This window comes from Neoarius graeffei, chromosome 20 (genome assembly GCF_027579695.1).
Source record: "Neoarius graeffei isolate fNeoGra1 chromosome 20, fNeoGra1.pri, whole genome shotgun sequence".
NCBI lineage: Eukaryota > Metazoa > Chordata > Actinopteri > Siluriformes > Ariidae > Neoarius > Neoarius graeffei.
The window spans coordinates 13,230,391-13,254,325 of NC_083588.1; the positions used below are offsets into that span (position 1 = coordinate 13,230,391).

The following is a 23,935-nucleotide window of genomic DNA, read 5'->3' on the forward strand; positions in this document are numbered from 1 at the left end:
CATGGAAAAAAAAAGAATAAACAATTTATTGTTAATTTACTCAACAAATATAATCATATTATAAAAGTTTTCCCCCCTTATTGTACAGTAGCTTACAGTTCAGCGCATCCCTTGTTGAAAGCACGTGATAAAACTTTTCTGGATCTTTCTCACGCATTGCAAATAGTGTGTGTGTGTGTGTGTGTGTGTGTGTGTGTGTGTGTGTGTGTGTGTGTGCGTGTGTGTGTGTGCGCGCGCACGCTTTATGAGCACACGCTCAGTGATTTATGTGAATAAAAGTGGCACCTGGAGACTGAGTTTCTGGTGCATGAGTGGAAGTGTTAATGCTCGCCAGTGAGTGTTCCGTCTGATTTATTATCGTGCCTCGAATCCCTGGGTGAAAAGGACAAACTTGCACGCGCCTCATGCTAAATGGTACATGCTGTATCCCATGTGCGCTGCTGCGTAAAGTCCGACGGGTGACACGGGCACGGAAGGTCTCTGAAACGCGTGTGCGCCTCCTCCTCCTCCTCCTCCTCCACCGTAGGAACCGGGCACGTGCGTCCCAAGCGGAAATGAAATCCCGAAAGTGCCCGGAGGCAGCATGGGTTTGGCGGCCATCTTCAGCTTCTCGAGCTCAGCCTCCTGCAGCCTCTTCGCCTTCGCGCGCCGGTTCTGGAACCAGATCTTCACCTGCGTCTCCGTCAGGCTCAGCGAGCTGGAGAACTCGGCGCGCTCCGCGATCGACAGGTACTGCTTCTGCCGGAACTTCCGCTCCAGTGCCAGCAGCTGTGACGTCGTGAACGGGGTCCGAGGCTTCCGGTTGGTCTTGTGTTTCCTCAGGGGACACGCAGGAGGACTGAGGCGCCCTAAAGATGATCCAGATGAAAGGATGAACAACAGGAACAGTCTGTCAACTACACGCGATAACCACAACATCCGGTTTATAAAGTTTACTCTCACAGCACAGTGCACTTTTGGGGCTCACTGCAAGAAGAAATAAACACTCGAGGAGCTGATAACGAAGAGATTGGAAAGAAAACAAAAAGGCAATAAACACAGTCTAATCTGAAAAACTGAGTAGAGGATAATAACAATGTAATAAATGTGTAATAAATAGTTAATACTTATTATTATTATTATGACCTGTATCTTCCTTTATTGCCATAAAACTATGTAGAACTTTACTAATCATGGCAAACCTCCTCTTATCACTTACTTGAAGGAGGAAGCGGAGGAGGAGGTGGGGTCAAACGGGAATTCTCCGTCCACGAGCTCGCGTCCGCGCGCTCAGGGCTCTTCGCCTCCAGTGACGCGTCTCCCTCGCGCACAGCCGAGGAAAAGGAGGAGAAGGAGGACCCGTCCTCGCACCAGAGCGCGCGCGACCCGGTAGTTTTGTCAGCCCGGCTTGGTGTCCGGTCCGCCATGAGCGCCTCCACGCTGAACGGCAACACCGCTGCTCCGGGTTTGACGCTCTGCATGTCGCGCGAAGAAGTGACGTCCTCGCTCTTCATGCTCGAGCCGTTCGGAGCCCATAAAGCTCGAGCCGCTCTGTCCAAACACAAGCCGAGCGCGAGCGCATCACTGAGTTTTCATTTCGGCCACGCGCGCACGGACGGCAAAGTTAAAAACCAAACGCGTCCAATCAGAGCGCGTGTGGGCGTGGCTTCAGCGTTTCTCATCACTCTCTCAGCGCAGCTTGTTCAAGCGGAGGAGGAGTTTCAGATTGTCGGTAGGCGTGGCTTAAATAGTCCGCATTTCGCGCGCGAGAGCTGTTTCCTATATATCCGGAACAAAGTCTGCATCAGCAAGAAGCGCGTGCTTTATTTCTGTATTTTTTTTTTATTTTTTTATCGCAATAATAATAATTCCTTAAAAACTCAGGTGGACATGTTTTGTATATTGAGCAGCCTACATGAGATTTATGGACAAATCTTGAGTACAAAGTGTTTCTTGCCATCTCTTGCACAATGAAAATAAATTTTCCTTCCTGTGCATATGAATCCTCTTGAGGTTATGTGTCCTCCAGGCATATCTTACTAAACTAATTGCTCTAAAAGCTAATTAAACCTGAGAGCTTTTAGAGCAATATTTTAAAGTTACCCAACATGCAACTTTCCCAGAAAAGATGCGCTCGTGACAAGAAAATATTTCTCAAAGAGTGTCAAATACAATCGCAATATCATCCCTGATGCTTTGTTGTATTATATTGTATTGTATTGTATTGGAGATCCCTGTTTGTTTGTTTGTTTGTTTGTTTGTCCACACTTGGAAATCTGAAACTTTTTCTGTCCAGTTTTGTATCGTTCATATATTTTTTTTCCTCCACTAGAATAAAATTTCAAAATGTAGCCAATTTGTAAGTCATATAATGCAATGAGGCTGAGACAGAGAGTTTAGGTCAAGGATGAGGATCAGTTCGAGGAAACCTTAACCATGCATTCAAAACGTTTCAAATGACATTCAGGCCTGTATCATGATGATTCCCCCCAACAAACTGGTCCATGTTTGGTTATTTGTGAATTTCATTCATGAGACACTATTTAATAAATAAATAAATAAATAAATAAATAAGCAATATTTTTTTTTTGCAAAAATGAGTTCTAAATAAAGTCAGTTTGACAGCATGTATAACATATGAACAAAGGAAGACACAAGAAAGTTGTGTCTGCTTTGACGAGGGTAAAAACCAAAAACCTCCTGGCTGAATATTGTAAAATTACAGAATTGTGAAAAGCAAATATTCTAGAAATGTATCTGGTACATGATATTTTTGGTATATTGATGTGAATATTTCATTCTGAGGACAGTCTTCATGGTTTGGAGGCAGTAAAATAGCAGATCACAGCATGTGTGTGTGTGTGTGTGTGTGTGTGTAGAAACCGCGGTAATGATGGAGGGCCGGCGGGTTTCCCCTCTAACTGACCAATTAAAGTAAAAAATGATGTGATGGAGAGACAGACAAGCAGGCAGACAGACAGGCGGGGCAGCAAACTGGCCGGAAGACACACATTTAAGATCCAATTGGACTGAAAATCACACAAGGGGCATTTACATTTTGCTTCACAGTTTGCACTTTTTTTTTTTTGGCATTTTAAGATTTAAGCAAAAAAAAAAAAGTTTTGTGTGGGATATAAATTAATATGTCAAGAAACTTTGCAACAAGGTTCCTGGATTGCCACATAGTTGCATATTACTGTGAAAAACCATCCTTGGAATTTTACATTTGAGCCGAATATGTACAGTAATATTCAAAGGTTTTCGGCGCATGCACAGAAATGCTGTATATTTCAAAGATGCCTTCAAAAATCATGAAATTAAATGTTTTTTCCAGTTAAAAAAAATACTATAAAGAATAGTAAAGGAGAGTAGGGAGACTTGGGACAAGGGAGACTTGGGACAGTTTGTAATTTCAACCACTCAGGTTTTATGACATCAGAAGTTCGATGTTGCCCCTGAGAGTAACCGACTTCCTGTGGAGCCACAAAGCTGGACACTGCAGTAAGTTTTGTGCAGTTCAATATTTTATCAATCAAAATGTGTATTTTCTACTTCAGTCCACTGACATTCTATGGTGTAATGTACACTGGTGAATTTGGGATTTGTTAGGAATTAAAGTATGTTGCCTAGAATGACTAGATATTGTGTTATTCATTAAACTTAAATTCTGGGGGAAAAAACATTTAAGGATTTTTTCCCAAAATGGCTAGATAGGGAGAGTTGGGACAGTTCATCGTGTTACAGGTTTTTTCTTGTGGTTTACGAAGATAAAAGTGTTTAAAAATGTTTGTTAAAAATGTCAGCATGTCCCTGCATGAGAATGAAACTTATTTCATTCCTCCTTGAGAATGGAGCTGTTTTGTCGAGTCAGATTTTGGGTAAACTGACATTTTTCTGTCGCTGTACCAGCACTGTGTTCATATGTGAGAAGTTTTGAGAATAAATAAAAATTTAACATGTCAGAAAAAGCAAGGTATTTTATTTTTGTTCTTTGCCTCCTGACTATATTCCATGTCTCCCAACATAATGTCCCATAGACTCAAGGCCAGTCTAGGTGACAATCTGAGAAACTAATGTTGTGGTAAGATTAAAGGATATCATAAATATTCTCTCATGCAATATAAATGTGACACAACCTGCAAAGAATTTCATGCCATCTTCAAAAGCTGAAAACTCATCCCAAGTCTCCCCGCTCTCTCTTAAACAGTAAATTAAACAAAGTCAGTATTTGGTGTGATGAATCTTTGCTTAAAAATTAGTGCAGGAAATGAGCTGGAGGTTTGACTGAGCATCTTGCAGAACCAGCCCGAGTTCTTCTGGACACTTTGTCACACCTGCTTCTTAATTTTTGTCGCAAAACCCATCAGCCTTCATCATGTATTTATTTTTTTATTTTTGTCTGAAAAGTGATCTCTCTTATGTAATATGCTGTTTTCTTTCCTGACATATTTAATAATTGTAACATTTCATCTTTTCCTGGAAAACTAATGTCTGGAAATCTAAAATGTTTTTTGACTGACTCAACCATGTTGTGTCAAAAAATAAAAATAGAAAAAGTTTGTACTTTAAAAAAAAGGGTACACAAATAAGTATGAAAGATTCAAGATCCTAACAAAAGAACCTGAGAAAATGGTTTTATTAATAGTTATCATAGTACAGTCAGTATTTCAGTTCAGGTCATAAGATCACATTTAAATAACAAGAACTTGTTCTTGGACAATCATGTTAGACAATACAAATAAAAAAAAAATCCAAAATGAAAGATTCGAGAAACATGTTGAATATGTTTTACGCAGTTGAATATGTATACTGCTCGATGCTTTTCAATGGACTCTCAAGGTGAAAGGTTTTGTTGAAGAAAAATTTCAGATTAAATTTTTTTTTTAATTTGTGAATGTAAAGTGTCGCCATTGTTGAACTGTAAATGTGGAGCATTACAGTGTTTGAGCATTACGAAGCTTTTGTTATGTTTGCCGTCATGCTCAGTTTTACAATCAAGGCAAGAGTAGCCCGGTGTGTTGATTATGCCAGTGTTTTTGCTAAGGTTCTTTCATCCAGCAGGACTTTTTGCAGACTGCAGAGGACTGGGGTAAAGTTATTTTCTCTGACGAAGCCCCATTCAGACTGTTTGGGACATCTGGAAAAATGATTGTCCGGAGAAGAAAAAGTGAGCGCTACCATGAGTCCTGTGTCATGCCAACAGTAAAGTGTCCTGAAACTATTCATGTGTGGGGTCGCTTCTCATCCAAGGGAGTAGGCTCGCTCACAATTTTGCCGAAGAACACTTCCATGAACAAAGAATGGTATCAAAACATCCTTCAAGAGCAACTTTTCCCAACGATCCAGGAGCAATTTGGTGATGAACAATGCTTTTTCCAGCATGATGGAGCAAAAGTGATAACTAAGTGGCTCGGGGAACAAAACATTTAAATTTTGGGTCCATGGCCAAGAAACTTCCCAGATCTTAATCCCATCAAGAACCTGCAGTCAATCCTAAAAAAGCAGGTGGACAAACAAAAACCCCAAAATTGCGATAAACTCCAAGCACTGATTATACAAGAATGGGTTGCCATCAGTCAGGCTTTGGCCCAGAAGCTGATATCCAGCATGCCAGGGTGAATTGCAGGAGTCTTGAAAAAGAAGGGCCAACACTGTAAATACTGACTCTTTGCATAAACTTGACGTGTCAATAAAAGCAACGAACAAACAGCATCGAGCCAAGTCGGAAAGCAGAAATCATAGTCAGAAGGCAGGCGAGGGTCAGTCGATCAGCAAACAGAGTAACAGACAAAACCAGGAAGAAGAAACGTGAGAAGGATAGCGAAAGTCAAATAACAAGAGATCAGGCAAAGAATACAAAGGCTCGGTATAGACTGGGAATACAGAACGATACTTCGCACTGAGGCAGAGTTAGAGAAGTCATTTTTAAACTTGCTTTATTTCTTCATTAATGTGTTATTCAATTCCGATTTCGGTTTTAGTAACCTTATATTGTGACTCGTATTGGCAACTAATCACAATTAAATATTATACTTATCGGCCTATTCAGTTTTTAGCCATGTTGAATGTAATTCGTTTGGTCCATGGCAGGCGTTGTTTATTCATGCAATCTTCACAAGACTTGTGCGAGACTTCAAAACGTGAAGTGTCAGCCAGGTGTCAGTGCTGCCATTTTGAAAGCTGTTTGTTTTCCAAATGAAATATTGCACAAAAACGAGTTTAAATGACAATTACTGCCTACTTTTTTCAAACTTTCCTGATTGCTATCACAACAAACAAAACTTCCGGCTTGATTACATCAGCATTCGAGAGCGGGCGCACGCATCTTTTGACAATGTTGGCAGATGTTGGTCACTTTGATTTCCGCTGTACGTTTTATTTCCGTCTTGCACACATGTCAACGTGTCTCATTTACGGCCATTGCTTTGACATATGGCCTGATATATTACATAGCGTATTTCAAACCCTCATAACTTGCTATAGCAGTGACAAAATAGCTATCAGAAATGCATTCCGATATTTAATAAAATGAGAGAAATAGAATTTTGATCAGAAAAAATGGGCTCTGTGAATCTTGGTCGTTGTAGTCTTCGGTGGCTATATTTGTAGTTTGGTTGGCACTGTTGGTTTCAGCTCTTCTACTGACAGTCACAGGCTCTTAGTTTAGAAAAAATTTAACTTCCACTTAAATATCTTTCTCCTGTGAATGAAAGTCCTGAATACGTCCAAAAGTAAAACGTAGTTAGTGCTAAAAAAAAAAGCAATTCTGGATTTAACTGGCAAAATCTAAGTGTATGAATTAAAGTAGAATAAAATAAAATGACTACAAGGTCAAACCCGAGCTCACATTTGACTCTAACAAACATATTTATTAGAATTGATAAGAGACATTACTGCTGTAGGTCAGGCAGGTGTGTCTCTGTAAAGCAAGGTATCAGAAACTCCAGAGTTTTTCGAATGCTCATGGAGCCACAGCTGTGACTTGAGTCAACCATATAGCTTGGATATAATTTAAAAAAATGATGGTATATCCAGGATATACCATGACTGACTCATACCATATCCATTTTTTCTTTTTTAATTTCTGACATCACGAGTTATCAATGGAACTATTTTATATCACGTGAGCCGTCCTTGGCCAATCCTTGCACAGGAATATTTTGATGAGGGATCTAATGTAAGATATATTGCAACAGTTGAGGAAAAGGGAAAGGGGATTCTGGAATGGATAACGTCTGTGAATCAGAAACGCGTGCGCACAATGGATTCCATGGAAATCTGAAGAAAATGAAGAAGTCTATGACCTAAGTCCTTATCTCCTGCCTCAGTTTTTTGGGTTGATTTCAGGTCTTTTGTGGGAACCGTAGCTGGGTTTTGCAAAAACCTGTTAACCCTGGATAATGATCTTCGCTCTTCTGTGTGCACCTCGCAGGTATGAAAGCTACAGCGATATCCTCTTGACTTAAAGCTAGACTGCCTTTCAGATTTTTCAAGTTTAGGTCATGAAAAGAATTTCCCCTGACACCCAATTATTTTTGTTTCATGGACTGAAAGCTACTGACTTCCAATTTTATTAATTAAAAAAATATATAACAATTAATGAATTTAGGGCCACATGGCCCTAAATTCTCCACTATTTTTTCCTCCTTCACCATGACCCAGTTCAAGATACCACATCATGTAGTGGGTTTTCCCCGTTCGCGCAAGGCATTATGGGATATAAATTTGAAACAGGAGAAAAAAATGGAGTACATGAGTGTGCGAATGAAACGTCAAAGACTGACTCCAGTAACGGAAAGCGAGAAGAAAAGACGTTATGTTATAAATGAAGGAAAGGAAACGCAGGACCAAACTAATAAATATCGGCGGTCAGCGAGCACCTCAGTGTGATCAGCTGTTCGTTTAGCGACAGAATGATGGAACTGTCAGTGCACCATCAAAGATAAACCTGTAGATGCCAGTAATGCAACATGGTGGATGCCAGCTGCCGTAAAATCCAAAAGAAGAAGAAGAGGAAGAAGAAGGTAAACCTGCTCATGTGCACACGGACTTCCTCTGTCTGCTTGACTGCGCAAAGCGAGTGATTTCATGCACATTATTTGCTTTAGTCCCTCAAATTAAATAACTTCCCAGCCACAGAATGGCCTGATATTTTGTGAGATTTTACAGAAATAAACATATATCACAATGACCACATTTCAGAGGGAACGACTGTAAATTTCACCGATTTTATGAAATCGAAAGAAAAGCCGTTTTGCTTTAATTTTGTCTCATGATTAATGTTGCTTTTTGTTTCTTCCCGTCAATAAAGTTGATGGCAAAGGCTGAGTAACAAGTAAAAAACTGGTCATTAAAACTATTACAGTTGCTCTTGTTGACACTTTGTTTGCATTACCACATCAAAATTCGCTGATCTACAGCTATATATATATAAAATGCATCATGAAAATATTGTCGCTGAAATCCTCAGATGTTGTTCTAGTAAACCTACAAACAATACTGTTAAGTTACGTAATTCAATATGTAAATAAGCCATTTTCCAAGACAGTATATTGAGTCAATATTTATTCCTTTTTCTCATTTTTTTTAATCTTAAAAAGCACTCCAGAGCAAATGTACAAATTCAGCAACTTTCCTGAAGCTGTACATTTCCCAAAATTTCCACCTCTGTGGTTTTCCCCACTGCAGATGAAGCATCTGGGGTATCATACACTTCCATTGGGATTTTTGAACTGTGACTCCAGGCTGCAGTTTTTTTCCCCCCAATAAACCGCTTGTAGCTGATAAAATTACACGCAAAGCGCTTAATTTAGCATTTCCTCCACCTCATATCCGGTACTTAAGGAGGATAAAATCTGTAATTACCGTGTGTGGAGACACTGCAGGCCCATTAGAGCAAAGTGTGTGTGTGTGTGTGTATGTGTGTGTGTGTGTGTTACTTTGAAGTTTTGGGATCTGCATGACTGTTTTGAAGTTTCACCAGTTCAGCTCGGTATGTGCTGTCTGAAGCGTGCGAGTCCAGTGATCGTCTGCGTTCTAGGACGTACAGGCCATTCTCTTTTTAAGTGTTGTGATGTCAGAAACTCAGTCACTGGCTATTACTGTGGCAGTTCATCTCAAAGTGACAAATGAGGGTTGAACCGAAGCACAATAACCACAGCAACTGACTAATTCAGGCTTTGTTTGACTTTCTAAACTCCTTCTTTAATCGGAGAAAGGAGGCTTGGGACAGCAACGACAAAGGTCCTTTGTAGTCCTCGCGCCGAGCTGTCTTAACCCTTTTCATGCACAAGTCCCTCTATTCGGACTTTAAAAGAGCACGCGGATATCAAAGACTGCTGCTGGGAACCGTTTGCCCTCGGTAGTGTAGTAAAACGGGAATGATTCAGCGTCCCAGGACACATGGCTCCGATTAAAGTGTGTGCGGATGTGCATGTGCGTGTGTGTGTGTGTGTTCAATGCCGCTCTTTGTTTCTGTGATTATGAGTTAGGACAACATTTAGGTTTAAAACTCAACTCTTGTGTGTGTGTGTGTGTGTGTGTGTGTGTGTGTGTGTGTGTGTGTCTAATGGGTGGAATGTAGCAGCCCTAATTAATATGATAGCAGCGTCTCTGATGCGCGCACTTCAGATGAAAGGCCCGTCCCGAAGATCTCTGTAATTACGGATAATGTCTCCTATTTCAAAGCAGTTAGCTCAATCAGGCGTAAAGAGCCACTTTTACGTAGTCCTTGCGGCTATTTAACACACACACACACACACACACACACACACACACACACACACACACACACACTGCAATATATGGCCTTTTACTATAGGCCTACACTGAACTTTCTGGGTTGATGTGAATCATGTGCACTCCATTCCAGGTATGATTATTTCTTCTAAACATTTTTAATAACAGATCCAGCTGTAAAGAATCTTCTCTTACTTCGGATGATATCAGTGATAGACTGATAGAGACGTACCTGGAGATAGTTTTGAATTCAGAAGCCCAAGTCAGTGTATGGATAACACACTGTGAAAGACTATTGTTATACTGTCACTTCAATGTATCTTCAGTCCTGTTGTGTTTTACTGATGAAGACGACATACAGGGAGAATGTGTAGATATAGAATTATAGAATTATATCTATAGAATAACGACCCATCTGACCTCAACGACTCTCCTTTTGGTCCACTAGAGGATAAATACCTGGAACTCCCCACTAGTCAGACAGAGATGAGAGGTGAAACGTCCTCAAGGATTTCAAGCAAGTCCAGTTGCCTTCTTTAGCGCCTATGGTTTACGATGACCTGGATGACCAAGAACCTTCACAGACACAGATATAGAATTGTTAGACCTTTTGATTGAGTTATCCTGTACCTGGCGATGATATAGACATAGACAGTATATACATATATACATACATACCTATATATTTTTAAACTTTCTTACGATGACCCTGACTGTAATTAAAGCTAGATGGCCTTTCTTTCGATGTCATAAAATCAGTGAAATTTAGTTCCCTCTGAAATTTGGTCATTGTGATATATGTTTATTTCTGTAATATCTCACAAAATATCAGGCCATTCTGTGGCTCGGAAGTTACTGAATTTGAGGGGATTCCTGAGCAAATCACATGCATGAAGTCAAGCAGACAGAGGAAGTCCGTGTGTGCATGCGCAGGTTTACCTTCTTCTTCTTCTTCTTCTTCTTCTTTTGGGTTTTACGGCAGCTGGCATCCACAGTGTTGCATTACTGCCATCTACAGGTTTACCTTTGAGCATGCACTGACAGTGACATCATTCTGTCACTAAACAAACAGCTGATCACACCGAGGTGCTCGCTGACCGCCGATATTTATTAGTTTGGTCTTGCGTTTCTTTTACTTTGTAAATAACATCAACGTCTTTTTTTCTTGCTTTCCGTTACTGTAGTCGGTCTTTCACATTTCATTCACACGCTCACATCCTCCATTTTTCTCTCCTGTTTCAAATTTGTATCCCACAATGCCTTGCGCGAATGGGGAAAGCCCTCCACCACATGATGCATGACATAGTATCTTGAATTGGGTCATGGTGAAGGAGGAAAAAATAGCAGAGAATTTAGGGCCATGTGGCCTTAAATTCATTAATTGTTCTATTTAAAAAAACGAATAAAATTGGAAGTCTGTGATTCGAATTCGGTAGCTTTCAGTCGGTAGCTAAAGGAAAATAATTGGGTGTGGGGGAGAATTTTTTTCATGACCGACACTTGAAAAATCTGAAAGGCAGTCTAGCTTTAATAGTTGTTTTTCTCTTTATATCCCTTATCTGACAACAACAGCCTGTGTTCTTGAAATGAAAACTGGTGATTTATGGATTCAAGGATTTTACAATTCCACGAAGGCAGCAAATGTAATAATAATAATAATAATAATAATGTAACGGTTCAGTACTGGTGGGTGGAGCACAGAGGACAGCATGACAGAGATCAGGTTCAAATGAGCGTTTATTGGTACACTTTTCAGTCTAACCATAACTCAGACACACACATGACGGGTGTCTTGTTCAGGGATCTCCTCTGCTCTCTGCTCTCCCTCCTTATATAGGGCGCGGTCACTGGGAAGACACACAAACACAGGTTAATTGCCATCAGGTGTAGTGATTCTGCCACTTACCTTCCCTGACTCCACCCTCCTGTCACAGACCGGCACTAGACCACGCCCCCGCTGCCACATACCCCCACCGCCCGACTCAGGCCGGGCGGCCATCCGGCCTGCAGCCGACTCCCCCCCCCTTGACGGGAGAAAAAGTCCGCCATGACCATCTGCGCCCCCGGCCTGTGGACCACCTTGAAATTAAAGGGTTGGAGTGCCAGATACCAATGGGTGATCCACATGTTGGCATCTTTCATGCGGTGGAGCCACTGGAGGGGCGCGTGGTCCGAACAGAGGGTGAAAGGGCGCCCCAGCAGGTAGTACCGGAGGGCGAGGACCGCCCACTTGATGGCCAGACACTCTTTCTCTGTGGTGCTGTAGTGCCCCTCATGCACCGACAGCTTCCTGCTGATATACAGGACAGGGCGGTCCTCCCCCTCCACCTCCTGGGACAAAACCGCCCCCAGCTCTCTGTCTGACACATCGGTCTGCAACATAAAGGGGAGAGAAAAGTCAGGGGAGTGTAGAAATGGCCCCCCACACAGTGCAGCCTTTACCTCCGAAAAAGCCCGCTGGCATTGCTCCGTCCACTGGACCGGATCTGGTGCCCCCTTTTTAGTGAGATCAGTCAGCGGGCTGGTGACGTCCGAATAATTAGGTATAAACCTACGATAATAGCCAGCCAGCCCCAGGAACTGCCTCACCCCCTTTTTGGTCTTGGGCCTCGGGCAGGCCGCAATCGCTGCCGTCTTATTAATTTGGGGACACACCTGCCCGTTGCCCAAGTGGAAGCCCAGATACCGTACTTCCACCCGCCCAATCGCACACTTCTTTGGGTTGGCTGTGAGCCCCGCCCGTCTCAGTGACCTAAAGACGGCCCTCAGATGTTCGAGGTGTCTCTGCCAGTCATTACTATACATGATAATATCATCCAGATAGGCGGCTGCATACGTGGCTTGAGGGCGGAGGACTCTGTCCATCAGCCGCTGAAACGTAGCGGGTGCCCCAAACAGCCCAAACGGAAGGGTGACGAATTGGTGTAAACCAAACGGTGTGGAAAAGGCCGTTTTCTCTCGGGATAGTGGAGTCAAGGGGATCTGCCAATATCCCTTCGTCAAATCCAGTGTCGAATAAAAGCGAGCAGTGCCGAGTCGATCGAGCAACTCATCAATACGAGGCATTGGGTACGCATCGAATTTAGACACCGAGTTGACTTTTCTGTAGTCCACACAGAACCAGACCGACCCGTCGGCCTTGGGTACCAAGACCACCGGGCTGCTCCAGTCACTGTGGGACTCCTCGACGATGCCCAATTCGAGCATGGTCTCGAGTTCTTCCCGAACCACCTTTTTTTTGTGTTCGGGTAACCTGTAAGGGCGGCTACGCACTACTACCCCTGGGGGTGTCTCTATGTGGTGCTCTATGAGGTTGGTGCGACCGGGCAGGGGCGAGAACACATCCGAAAACTCGGTCTGCAACTGGGCGGCCTCTGTGAGTTGGGCCGGGGAGAGGTGGTCTCCACAGGGGACCGGAGAGGTGCGTGATGCCAATGCCCTCTTTTAAACCTCCAGTCCCAGCTCCGCCTTCTCTGGAACCACCGACACCAACGCCACGGGGACCTCCTCATTCCAGAGTTTAAGCAGATTGAGGTGGTAAATTTGTAGTGCCCTGCCCCTGTCTGTTCGCCTCACCTCATAGTCGACGTCCCCGACTCGCCGTGTGACCTCAAAGGGCACTTGCCACTTGGTGATCAATTTAGAGCTCGAAGTGGGCAACAGTACAAGTACTTTATCTCCCTGGGTGAACTCTCTAAGGCGCGTACCCTTGTTGTACAGGCGGGCTTGCCATTCCTGGGCCTGCCGCAAATTCTCCTGGGTTAGGTGGGTGAGCGTGTAGAGTTTTGCGTGCAGGTCCATAACGTATTGAATTTCGTTCTTGCTTTGTGAAGGTCCCTCCTCCCAATTTTCCCACAGCACGTCTAGGATGCTGCGCGGCTTATGCCCATATAATAATTCAAATGGGGAGAACCCCGTGGAGGCCTGGGGGACCTCTCACACTGAGAACAACAAGGGCTTGAGCCACTTATCCTAATTACGTGCATCCTCACTTACGAATTTTTTAATAATATTTTTGAGGGTGCGATTGAACCGTTCTACTAAACCATCCGTTTGTGGGTGATACACACTGGTGCGGATCGGCTTAATCCCCAATAACCTATACAGTTCGCGCAGTGTCCGTGACATAAATGTAGTACCTTGATCAGTCAGAATCTCTTTCGGGATTCCGACTCGGGAGATAACGCGGAAGAGTGCCTCTGCAATACTGCGTGCTGAGATATTGCGCAGAGGCACTGCTTCCGGGTATTGCGTTGCATAGTCCACCAGAACTAATATAAAGTGGTACCCTTGTGCTGACCGATCTAATGGCCCGACAAGATCCATCCCAATTCTCTCAAACGGGGTCTCGATCAATGGAAGAGGGCACAAAGGCGCTTTTGGAATGGCCACTGGATTTACTAATTGGGATTCGCAGCATGCTGTACACCACCTACGAACATCGCCGCGAATCCCCGGCCAATAGAATCAGGCCATTATTCGGGCTAGTGTTTTATCCTGCCCTAAGTGTCCAGCCATGGGATTAAAGTGAGCCGCCTGGAATACCAATTCCCGGCGGCTCTTTGGAATTAAAAGTTGCGTGACTCGCTCTTTAGTTTGAGTGTCCTGCATCACTCGGTATAACCTATCCTTCATAATTGCGAAGTAGGGGAAGGACGGGGTGGCGTTCGGCTGGAGCGTTTGACCATCGATTACTCTCACTTGGTCAAACGCATGTCGCAGAGTCTCGTCTCGCGATTGTTCTAATGGGAAATCCGTGAGGGATTCCCCAATAGAGAGAGGAGGAGCTGGCGGCTCCTCACTCTGATGCAGAGATGATGTTGACGGCTCTGTGACAGCTGCTCCCGCCAAAGTGACACCGGGACCGCCCCCTGTCAAATGGCAGGACCCACTCTTTACTAAGCGTGTCATTAACCCCCGAAATCCCGGCCAATCAGTCCCCAAAATTAAAGAGTGGGTAAGGCGAGGATTAACCGCCGCCTTCACTATAGATTTTTCCCCTCTGAAAAAAATGTGGACCGACACCAAAGGGTAGCTGTGAACATCCCCATGCACACACAACACCTTCACCCCCTGTGCTCCCCCCAGTGCCTCATTTTGCACCAGGCTTTGGCGAATTGAGGTCTGATTACAACCCGAATCCACCAACGCCTGATATGTATCCCCTTGGATACTCACTGGTATGCAATATGCTCTGGCCCGATCGAGGGCGGCCTCTGGCGCGTCAGGGATCCGAACCACCGCGCCCACTTCCATTGCCGTGCACTGTTGTTGAAGGTGGCCCGGCTCCCCGCAGCGCCAGCAAACCGGCCCGGGCTTTCCCTCTGCACCGGTGTTCTGGGGCTCACTCACCTGAGGGGGGGGAGAGACAGACACAGAAGGGAGAAATGGGAGGGCACCGCGGGTGCGGCAGGCCGGCTGGGGTGGTGCTGGCCCCCGTCTCCGTGGTGGGGGAATGGGATGAGGATGGGACACAGAAGGAGGGGGAGAGAGAGAGAAGAGGAGAGAAGAGTAGCCGCTGTCTGCTGTCCTGCCGCCGGAACAGCCGCCAGATGATCCTCCGCCAGCTCGACTGCCTGATCACGCAACGCTGGGCGGTGGCACTGGACCCACTCTGCGGTTCCTGCTGGTAAGCGAGCGATGAACTGTTCCAGCACCACCTGGTCGATGATCCCCTCGGCGTCGCGATTGTCGGCCCTCAGCCACCGCCAGCAGGTGTCCCGGAGCTTCTGGCCGAACGCGAACAGCCGGCCGACCTCCTCCAAGCGCAGAGTGCAGAAGCGCTGGCGCTGCTGCTCTGGCGTGTGCCCCACGCGCTGGAGGACGGCCCGGCGGAGGTCTGCGTAGGCCAGCCGGCGGCCGGCGGGGAGCTGTAGCGCGGCCAGCTGTGCCTCTCCCATTAGCAGGGGGAGGAGGCGCGCCGCGCGCTGCTCCATCGGCCACCCCGAGGCTTCTGTGACCTGTTCAAATAGCGTGATGAATGCCTCGGGGTCGTCCTGCGGGCCCATCTTGGTGATGGTGAGGGGAGACGGGCCCGCGGCCGGAGTGCTGGTGGACCCCGCCGATGCGAGGAGGTGCCGGAATGCCTCGCGGTCTTCCTGCTGGGCCAGTCCAGGGCTTCAAAGCACCGCTCTTGTTCCTTCCGGAGTGCGATGAGCTCCTGGTGCTGGCTTTGCTGGGCCGTGGCGAGGGCGTGGACCAGGTCGGCGAACGGGGAGGACTCCATGGGGCTGATCGGTTGGTGCTCCACTCTGGTTCCCAGGTTTCGGCACCACTGTAACGGTTCAGTACTGGTGGGTGGAGTACAGAGGACGGCAGGACAGAGATCAGGTTCAAATGAGCGTTTATTGGTACACTTTTCAGTCTAACCATAACTCAAACAGACACACACACGATGGGTGTCTCGTTCAGGGATCTCCTCTGCTCTCTGCTCTCCCTCCTTATATAGGGCGCGGTCACTGGGAAGACACACAAACACAGGTTAATTGCTGTCAGGTGTAGTGATTCTGCCACTTACCTTCCCTGACTCCGCCCTCCTGTCACAGACTGGCACTAGACCACGCCCCTGCTGCCACAAATAATAATTATGTTAGTCTCAACATTTTCTTATACAGTACCAATAATTATGATAGCTACAAGATAAATATACAATATGTACACAGGTATTTATAAATCTGATGACTTGTGATTCATTCGAGGTGAATTCCAACATTATTATTATTATTATTATTATTATTATGGCTTGCAATATGTGGCAGCGGGGCGTGGCCGAACGTCAGTCTGTGAATGGAGGGCGGCATCAGGGAAGGTGAGTGGTCGTATCGCTACACCTGTTGTTAATTAACGTGTTTGTGTGTCTCCTCCAGTGACTGCGTCCTTTAAAAGGAGAGTGAGAAGGGGAGGTCAGCACTGAGGGCTTGATAGTAGCCTGTGTGTGTGTGCGTGAGAGACAGTTTGAGTTGTATGCTGAAAAGCAACAATAAAGATACTAATTAAGACGCAAACAACCACCTGCCGTGCTTCTGTGCTCCACCCACATCAGGATCTCGCTACAGTGGTGCTGAAACCCGGGAGAGTGCAGAAGGGAATAGCCCCATGGAGTCCTCTCCATTCAAGGACCTGATCCATGCCCTCGCCACAGCCTAGCAGAATCAGCACCAAGTGCTGGTCGCCCTCCGAAAGGAGCAAGAACAACAGTTCAAAGCCTTGGTGCTGGCCCAACAGGAAGACCACCAGGCGTTCCGGCACCTGCTCATGTTGGCGGGGTCCACGACCGCCACCGGAGCAGACCCTCCCCACCTCACCCTCACAAAGATGGGTCCGGACGACGATCCGGAAGCCTTCCTCACGCTCTTTGAGCAAGCAGCAGAGGCGTGGGGTTGGCCAGTCAACCAGCGCGCGGCGCCCCTCCTCCCCCTGCTGATGGGTGAGGCGCAGCTGGCCGCGCTGCAGCTCCCCGCTGACAGCCGGCTTGTGTATGCGGACCTCCGACAAGCCATCCTCCAGCATGCCGGCCACTCCCCAGAGCAACAACAGCAGCACTTCCGCTCGCTGCGCTTGGAGGAGGTCGGCCGACCATTTGCATTCGGGCAACAACTCCGGGACGCCTGCCAGCGGTGGCTGAGGGCAGACGACCACGACGCCAAGGGAGTGATTGACCTGGTGACACTGGAGCAATTCGTCACGCGACGTCCGGAAGGAACAGTGGAGTGGGTCCAGTGTCATCACCCGGCGTCACTGGACCAAGCTATCGAGCTGGCAGAGGACCACATGGCGGCAGTTCTGACAGCAGGAAGGCATGTCTCCTCTTCTCCTCTCTCTTCTCTCTCTCCCTCTCCCTCTGCTTCCCGTCCTCGCCCCATTCCCCCGCCGCGGAGGCAGGGGCCGGCTCCCCCCCAGCTGGCCTGACACACCCCTGGTGTACTCCCATTTTCCCCTTCCTTGTCTGTGTCTCCTCCCCCCCAGGTGAGTGATGTCTGTAACACCAGTGCAGAGGGAGGGCCTGGGCCGGTGTGCTGGCGCTGCGGAGAGCCGGGACATCTCCAACATCAGTGCTCCGTGATGGAGGTGGGTGCGGTGGTCCGGGTCCCCGACGCACCAGAAACCGCCCTTGATCGGGCCGGAGCGTATCATATACCGGTAAGTGTCCAAGGGGATATGTACCAGGCTTTGGTGGATTCTGGCTGTAACCAGGCCTTAATCCACCAAAGCCTGGTGCAAGGTGAGGCATTGGAGACAGCATGAGTGGTGAAGGTTTTGTGTGTGCATGGGGATGTTCACAACTACCCTTTAGTGTCCGTCCACATTCTATTTCAAGGTTAAAAGCATTGTGTAAAGGCAGCGGTTAACCCTCGTCTCACCCACTCGCTGATTTTGGGGACTGATTGGCCAGGTTTTAAGGAGTTAATGACGCACATAGTAAGGAGTGGCTCCTGCAGTAATCCGTCCGGGGAAAGCCCCGGAGTAGCATTGGCGGGAGAAGCTGTCACAGAGCCATCTTCGTCAGCACCGCGTCAGGGCAATACGCGGAGTGAGGAGCACCCCGCCCCTCCTCCCTCTCTCGGGGATTCCCTTGGGGATTTCCTGTTAGAGCAGTCATGAGATGGGACTCTGTGGCATGCATTTGACCAAGTGAGAGTAATCGATGGTCAAATTCTCCAGCCAAATGCGACGCCGGCCTTCCCCTACTTTGCTATTATTAAGGATAGGTTATACCGAGTGACGCAGGACACTCAAACTAGCAAAAAGATAACACAGCTATTAATTCCAAAGAGCCACCAGGAACTCATATTCCAGGTGGCTCACTTTAATCCCATAGCTGGACACTTAGGGTAGGATAAAACACTTGCCCAAATAATGGCCCAGTTCTATTGGCCAGGGATTCGTGGGGATGTCTGTTGGTGGTGTGTGGCGTGCCGCAAATGCCAATTAGTAAATCCCGCGACCACTCCAAAAGCACCTTTGCGCCCTCTCCCCTTAATCGAGACCCCTTTTGAAAGAATTGGGATGGATCTCGTTGGGCCATTAGATCGGTCAGCACGAGGATATCACTTTATTTTAGTTCTGGTGGACTATGCAATGCAATACCCAGAAGCAGTGTCTCTCCGCAATATCTCAGCACGCAGTATTGCAGAAGCGCTCTTCCGCTTTATCTCCCAGGTCAGGATTCCAAAAGAAATCCTGACAGACCAAGGCACTACATTCATGTCATGCACACTGCGCGAGCTGTATGGGTTACTGGGGATTAAGCCTATCCGCACCAGCGTCTATCACCCACAAACTGATGGCTTTGTGGAATGTTTTAATCGAACTCTCAAAAATATAATTCGGAAGTTCGTAAGCGAAGATGCATGTAATTGGGATAAGTGGCTCGAGCCCCTGTTATTTGCAGTACAAGAGGTCCAGCAAGCCTCCACAGGTTTTTCACTGTTTGAATTATTATATGGGCGTAAGCCGTGTGGGATTTTGGACGTGCTACGTAAAAACTGGGAGGAGGGACCTTCACCTAGTAAGAACAAAATTCAATACGTTCTTGACCTGCGCGCCAAACTCCACACACTCACGCACTTAACCCAGGAGAATTTGCGGCAGGCGCAAGAATGTCAAGTCTGACTGTACGACAGGGGTGCGCGTCTTAAGGAGTTCACACCGGGAGACAAAGTACTCATATTACTGCCCACGTCGAGCTCCAAATTGATCGCCAATTGGCAAGGGCCCTTCGAGGTCACACGGTGAGTCAGAGACATCGACTATGAGGTGAGGCGAACGGACAGGGGTGGGGCATTGCAAATTTACCACCTCAATCTATTAAAACATTGGAATGAGGAGGTCCCTGTGGCATTGGTGTCAGTAATCCCGGAGAAGGCGGAGCTGGGGCCAGAGGTTCAAAAAAAAAAAAAAAATTGACTTCGCCCACCACTCTGGTCCCCTGTGGAGACCACCTCTCTACGGCCCAACTCACGGAGGTAGCCCAGTTGCAGAAAGAATGTTCTGACATGTTTTCGCTCCTTGCCCAGCCGCACCCACCTCATAGAAAACCACATTGAGACACCCTCGGGGGTGGTTGTGCGCAGCCACCCTTACCGCCTGCCCGAACACAAAAAAAAGTGGTCCGGGATGAACTTGAGGCCATGCTCGAAATGGGCATAATCGAGGAGTCCCACAGTGACTGGAGCAGCCCAGTGGTCCTGGTCCCCAAGACCGATGGGTTGGTCCGGTTCTGTGTGGACTATAGGAAAGTCAACGAGGTGCCTAAATTTGACGTGTACCCAATACCTCGCATTGACGAGCTGCTCGATCGATTAGGCACTGCTCATTTTTATTCGACACTGGATTTAACGAAGGGATATTGGCAGATCCCCTTGACTCCTCTATCCCGAGAGAAAACGGCCTTTTCCACACCCTTTGGCTTACACCAATTCGTCACACTTCCTTTTGGATTGTTTGGGGCGCCAGCTACGTTCCAGCGGCTTATGGACAGGGTCCTCCACCACCACACCATCTACGCAGCCGCGTATCTTGATGATATTATCAACTACAGCAATGACTGGCCACGGCACCTCGAACACCTTAGGGCCATCCTAAAGTCGCTGAGGCAGGTGGGTCTCACAGCTAACCTAAGAAGTGTGCAATTGGGTGGATGGAAGTATGATATCTGGGTTTCCACTTAGGCCATGGGCAGGTGCGTCCCCAAATAAATAAGATGGCAGCGATTGCGGCCTGCCCGAGGCCCAAGACCAAAAAGGGGGTGAGACAGTTCCTGAGGCTGGCTGGCTGGCTACTATCATAAGTTCATACCTAATTATTCGGACGTCACCAGCCCGCTGACTGATCTCACTAAAAAGGGAGCACCAGATCCGGTCCAGTGGACGGAGCAATGCCAACAGGCTTTCTCTCGGTTAAAGGCTGCACTGTGTGGGGGGCCACTGTTACACTCCCCTGACTTTTCTCTCCCCTTTATTTTACAGAGGGACACATCGGACAGAGGGCTGGGGGCCGTTCTGTCCCAGAAGGTGGAGGGGGAGGAGCGTCCTGTGCTGTACCTTAGCCGGAAGCTGTCAATGTGGGAAAGCAGGTACAGCACGATAGAGAAAAAGTGCCTAGCCATCAAGTGGGCAGTCCTTGCCCTCCGGTACTACCTACTGGGATGCCCTTTCACCCTCTGTTTGGACCACGTGCCCCTCCAGTGGCTCCACTGCATGAAGCATGCCAACGCGTGGATCACCCGTTGGTATCTTGCCCTCCAGCCATTTAAATTTGAGGTGGTCCACAGGCCGGGGGCGCAGATGGTGGTGGCGGACTTCCTGTCCCATCGGGGGGGGAGTCTGCTGCAGGCCGGATGGCTCCCCGGCCTGAGTCGGGCAGTGGGTGTATGTGGCAGCGGGGGCGTGGCCGAGCGTCAGTCTGTGAATGGAGGGTGGAGTCAGGGAAGGTGAGTGGTCGTATCACTACACCTGTTGTCAATTAATGTGTTTGTGTGTCTCCTCCATTGACCACGCCCTACAAAAGGAGAGTGAGAAGGGGAGGTCGGCGCCGAGGGCTTGATAGTAGCCTCTGTGTGTGTGCGTGAGAGAGAGTTTGAGTTGTGTGCTGAAAAGCAACAATAAAGATACTAATTAAGATGCAAACAACCGCCTGCCGTGCTTCTGTGCTCCACCCACATCAGGGTTTCTCTACACAATACTTGTGACTTGGACAAACATTAAAGTCTTTGCATGTAACACTGAAGTTATTCTAAAAATGGTTTTCACCAGAGAGGGGTGGTGTTTAACCCCTGCAGGAAGTCTCTGCACGCCTTTACACCAGAGGGAATTGACCTCTGTTTGACACTGCGGGATTTATTTATTTATTTTTCGTTTAAATTAGAGGAGTCTGAATGCTGAATTATCTTAATTTTGCAGCTCACACTTTGTCATTAATCTAATTACACTAATTAAGTGAAGTCAGGAGGAAAATATAGGGTTTATATCTGCTCAATGCGGGAGTGGCGTTATAGCCTCGTGCGCTGAATAGAACGTAATGAGCAAGAGTAACAAATCTTTCTCTCACATCCACCCACCCACCTAAACACACACACACTTGGGAAGCACCCTGAATTAGAGAAGTGCATCAGGACTAGGATCCAACAAATTGTTGGAGCAGGCACTTTTACTCTCATGTTGCCAGATATGAAGCTTGAATGCTGATTAAGGCCTGGCTCATGCTTGAAGCACATTCGTACATTCGCACCGTGACACAGAGAGGGGTTTATGGGTAAGTGTAGAATGCCGAGGTGCACAGACAGGCTGAAATGCACAACTCTAGAATCCTAACCACATGCCATGTGTTTCAGGCAAACATGAATAACATCGCTGTGGAGACTGTAATCGACTATTCTCACATTTTGGCTTCTTTTCGATCTCCAGGTCCTTTAAGCTTTCATTTGTACATTGTACACAGGCTTTAGGCCACTTGAGACTTTTTAATTGCTTCGAAGAATAGCCACTCAATCCACATACACTGTCAGAAATAGGGGTACGGTACGAGTCCGTTTCTGTCCCTCAAGGTATAGTCGACACGAAAGTACTTCCTAGGGCTCGTTATTGGTAAAGATGTGGACCTTTTCAGGGCCAAAAAGGTACATATATGTTCCCAAGCAGTATATAAAGGGTACACATAAGTACCTTATGAGCATTTCTGCACACTGTTTGTTTTGTCTTTATCCACACCATCAAATTTGATCAATTTACTTCGCATACAACCCCTGTGTCCAAAAAACACAATAAAAAAATCACTTTAATCTCTCTCTCTCTCTCTCTCTCTCTCTCTCTCTCTCTCTCTCTCTCTGTGTAGTTTGGTGTTTGAAGCATGAACCCTTCCAAAATAGAGATTTCCAGTAACGCAGCACAATCCTAATCTGTGATTAAGAACCCGGAAGTGTAAAGTATCAATCCGCTTCTGTTTCTGCATCCATTCTGTAATGAAACCCAAGACTTTCATTTTCATAGTTTTGAATGTTCTGTCTTCCAGTGGACACGTTCATGTGACCTGCGAGCTTGAAGGCAGATGCATAATGTGGCCGACTTCCAGATTTTGTTGTTAGATTTAGTTACTTTTTCAACCCCTTGATCGACTTTAAAGGAAGACTGCCTTTCAATTCAATAAAATTTAGTTCTCTCTGAAACTTGGTCATCATGATGTACAACCCCGATTCCAGAAAAGTTGGGACAAAGTACAAATTGTAAATAAAAACGGAATGCAATAATTTACAAATCTCAAAAACTGATATTGTATTCACAATAGTACATAGACAACATATCAAATGTTGAAAGTGAGACATTTTGAAATTTCATGCCAAATATTGGCTCATTTGAAATTTCATGACAGCAACACATCTCAAAAAAGTTGGGACAGGGGCAATAAGAGGCTGGAAAAGTTAAAAGTACAAAAAAAGGAACAGCTGGAGGACCAAATTGCAACTCATTAGGTCAATTGGTAATAGGTCATTAACATGACTGGGTATAAAAAAAGCATCTTGGAGTGGCAGCGGCTCTCAGAAGTAAAGATGGGAAGAGGATCACCAATCCCCCTAATTCTGCGCCGACAAATAGTGGAGCAATATCAGAAAGGAGTTCGACAGTGTAAAATTGCAGAGTTTGAGCATATCATCATCTACAGTGCATGATATCATCAAAAGATTCAGAGAATCTGGAAGAATCTCTGTGCGTAAGAGTCAAGGCCGGAAAACCATACTGGGTGCCTGTGATCTTCGGGCCCTTAAGGCCTCTGCATGCTCTTGCGACAAGGCTTTCGCAGATAGCTTTTCGCAGACAGTTGTAATTTATTGTTGAGCGGGGGAATAGGCGTGCGCGATGTTATTCACCGGCACAACGCAAGGGGGGGGCGAAGTCGCTAGGAGTAGTTGGTGGGTGTGGTTAGTGGAGTGTTTATCCTCCAGTTACTTATAATGACTAGAACTTTTTTTTTATAATGACTAGAACTGGAGTCATATAGATGTACGTACTTCCTCACTTCCTCAATCAACCGTTCTTCATGCTGCTCCATCTTCGCTCGTGTTTTTAAAAATGCTGGTCGTGAAAACAAAACAAAACGGGAAAGTAGGGAAGCGGAAGTGCGTGTACAGTGGGTAGAGTGGACCAATCAGAGCCCTCTTGTCTGTGGCGCTGTCTGCGAGGCTTCTGCGGTGGTCACAATTTTTGGGAGGTGCGCGCAGAGCGTC

General features: G+C 46.6%; 1 protein-coding gene across 1 annotated transcript; it reads right to left on the minus strand.

The window, feature by feature from the left end:
- msx1a (muscle segment homeobox 1a) lies at positions 1–1,567 on the minus strand. The gene is made up of 2 exons (XM_060902518.1): positions 1,199–1,567; positions 1–848 (listed from the first exon to the last, which is right to left on the minus strand). Exons 1-2 carry the CDS (start codon positions 1,491–1,493, stop codon positions 403–405), a joined length of 741 nt encoding a protein of 246 aa, XP_060758501.1. The 5' UTR covers positions 1,494–1,567; the 3' UTR covers positions 1–402.
- Positions 1,568–23,935: the final 22,368 nt, after the last annotated feature.

Bases quoted from the DNA above. Each gene is read 5' to 3' on its own strand.
- msx1a (XM_060902518.1), bottom strand. From the start codon at position 1,493: ATGAAGAGCGAGGACGTCACTTCTTCGCGCGACATGCAGAGCGTCAAA. The intron at 849-1,198 runs GTAAGTGATAAG...GATCATCTTTAG, and splicing joins TCCTCCGCTTCCTCCTTCAA to GGCGCCTCAGTCCTCCTGCG.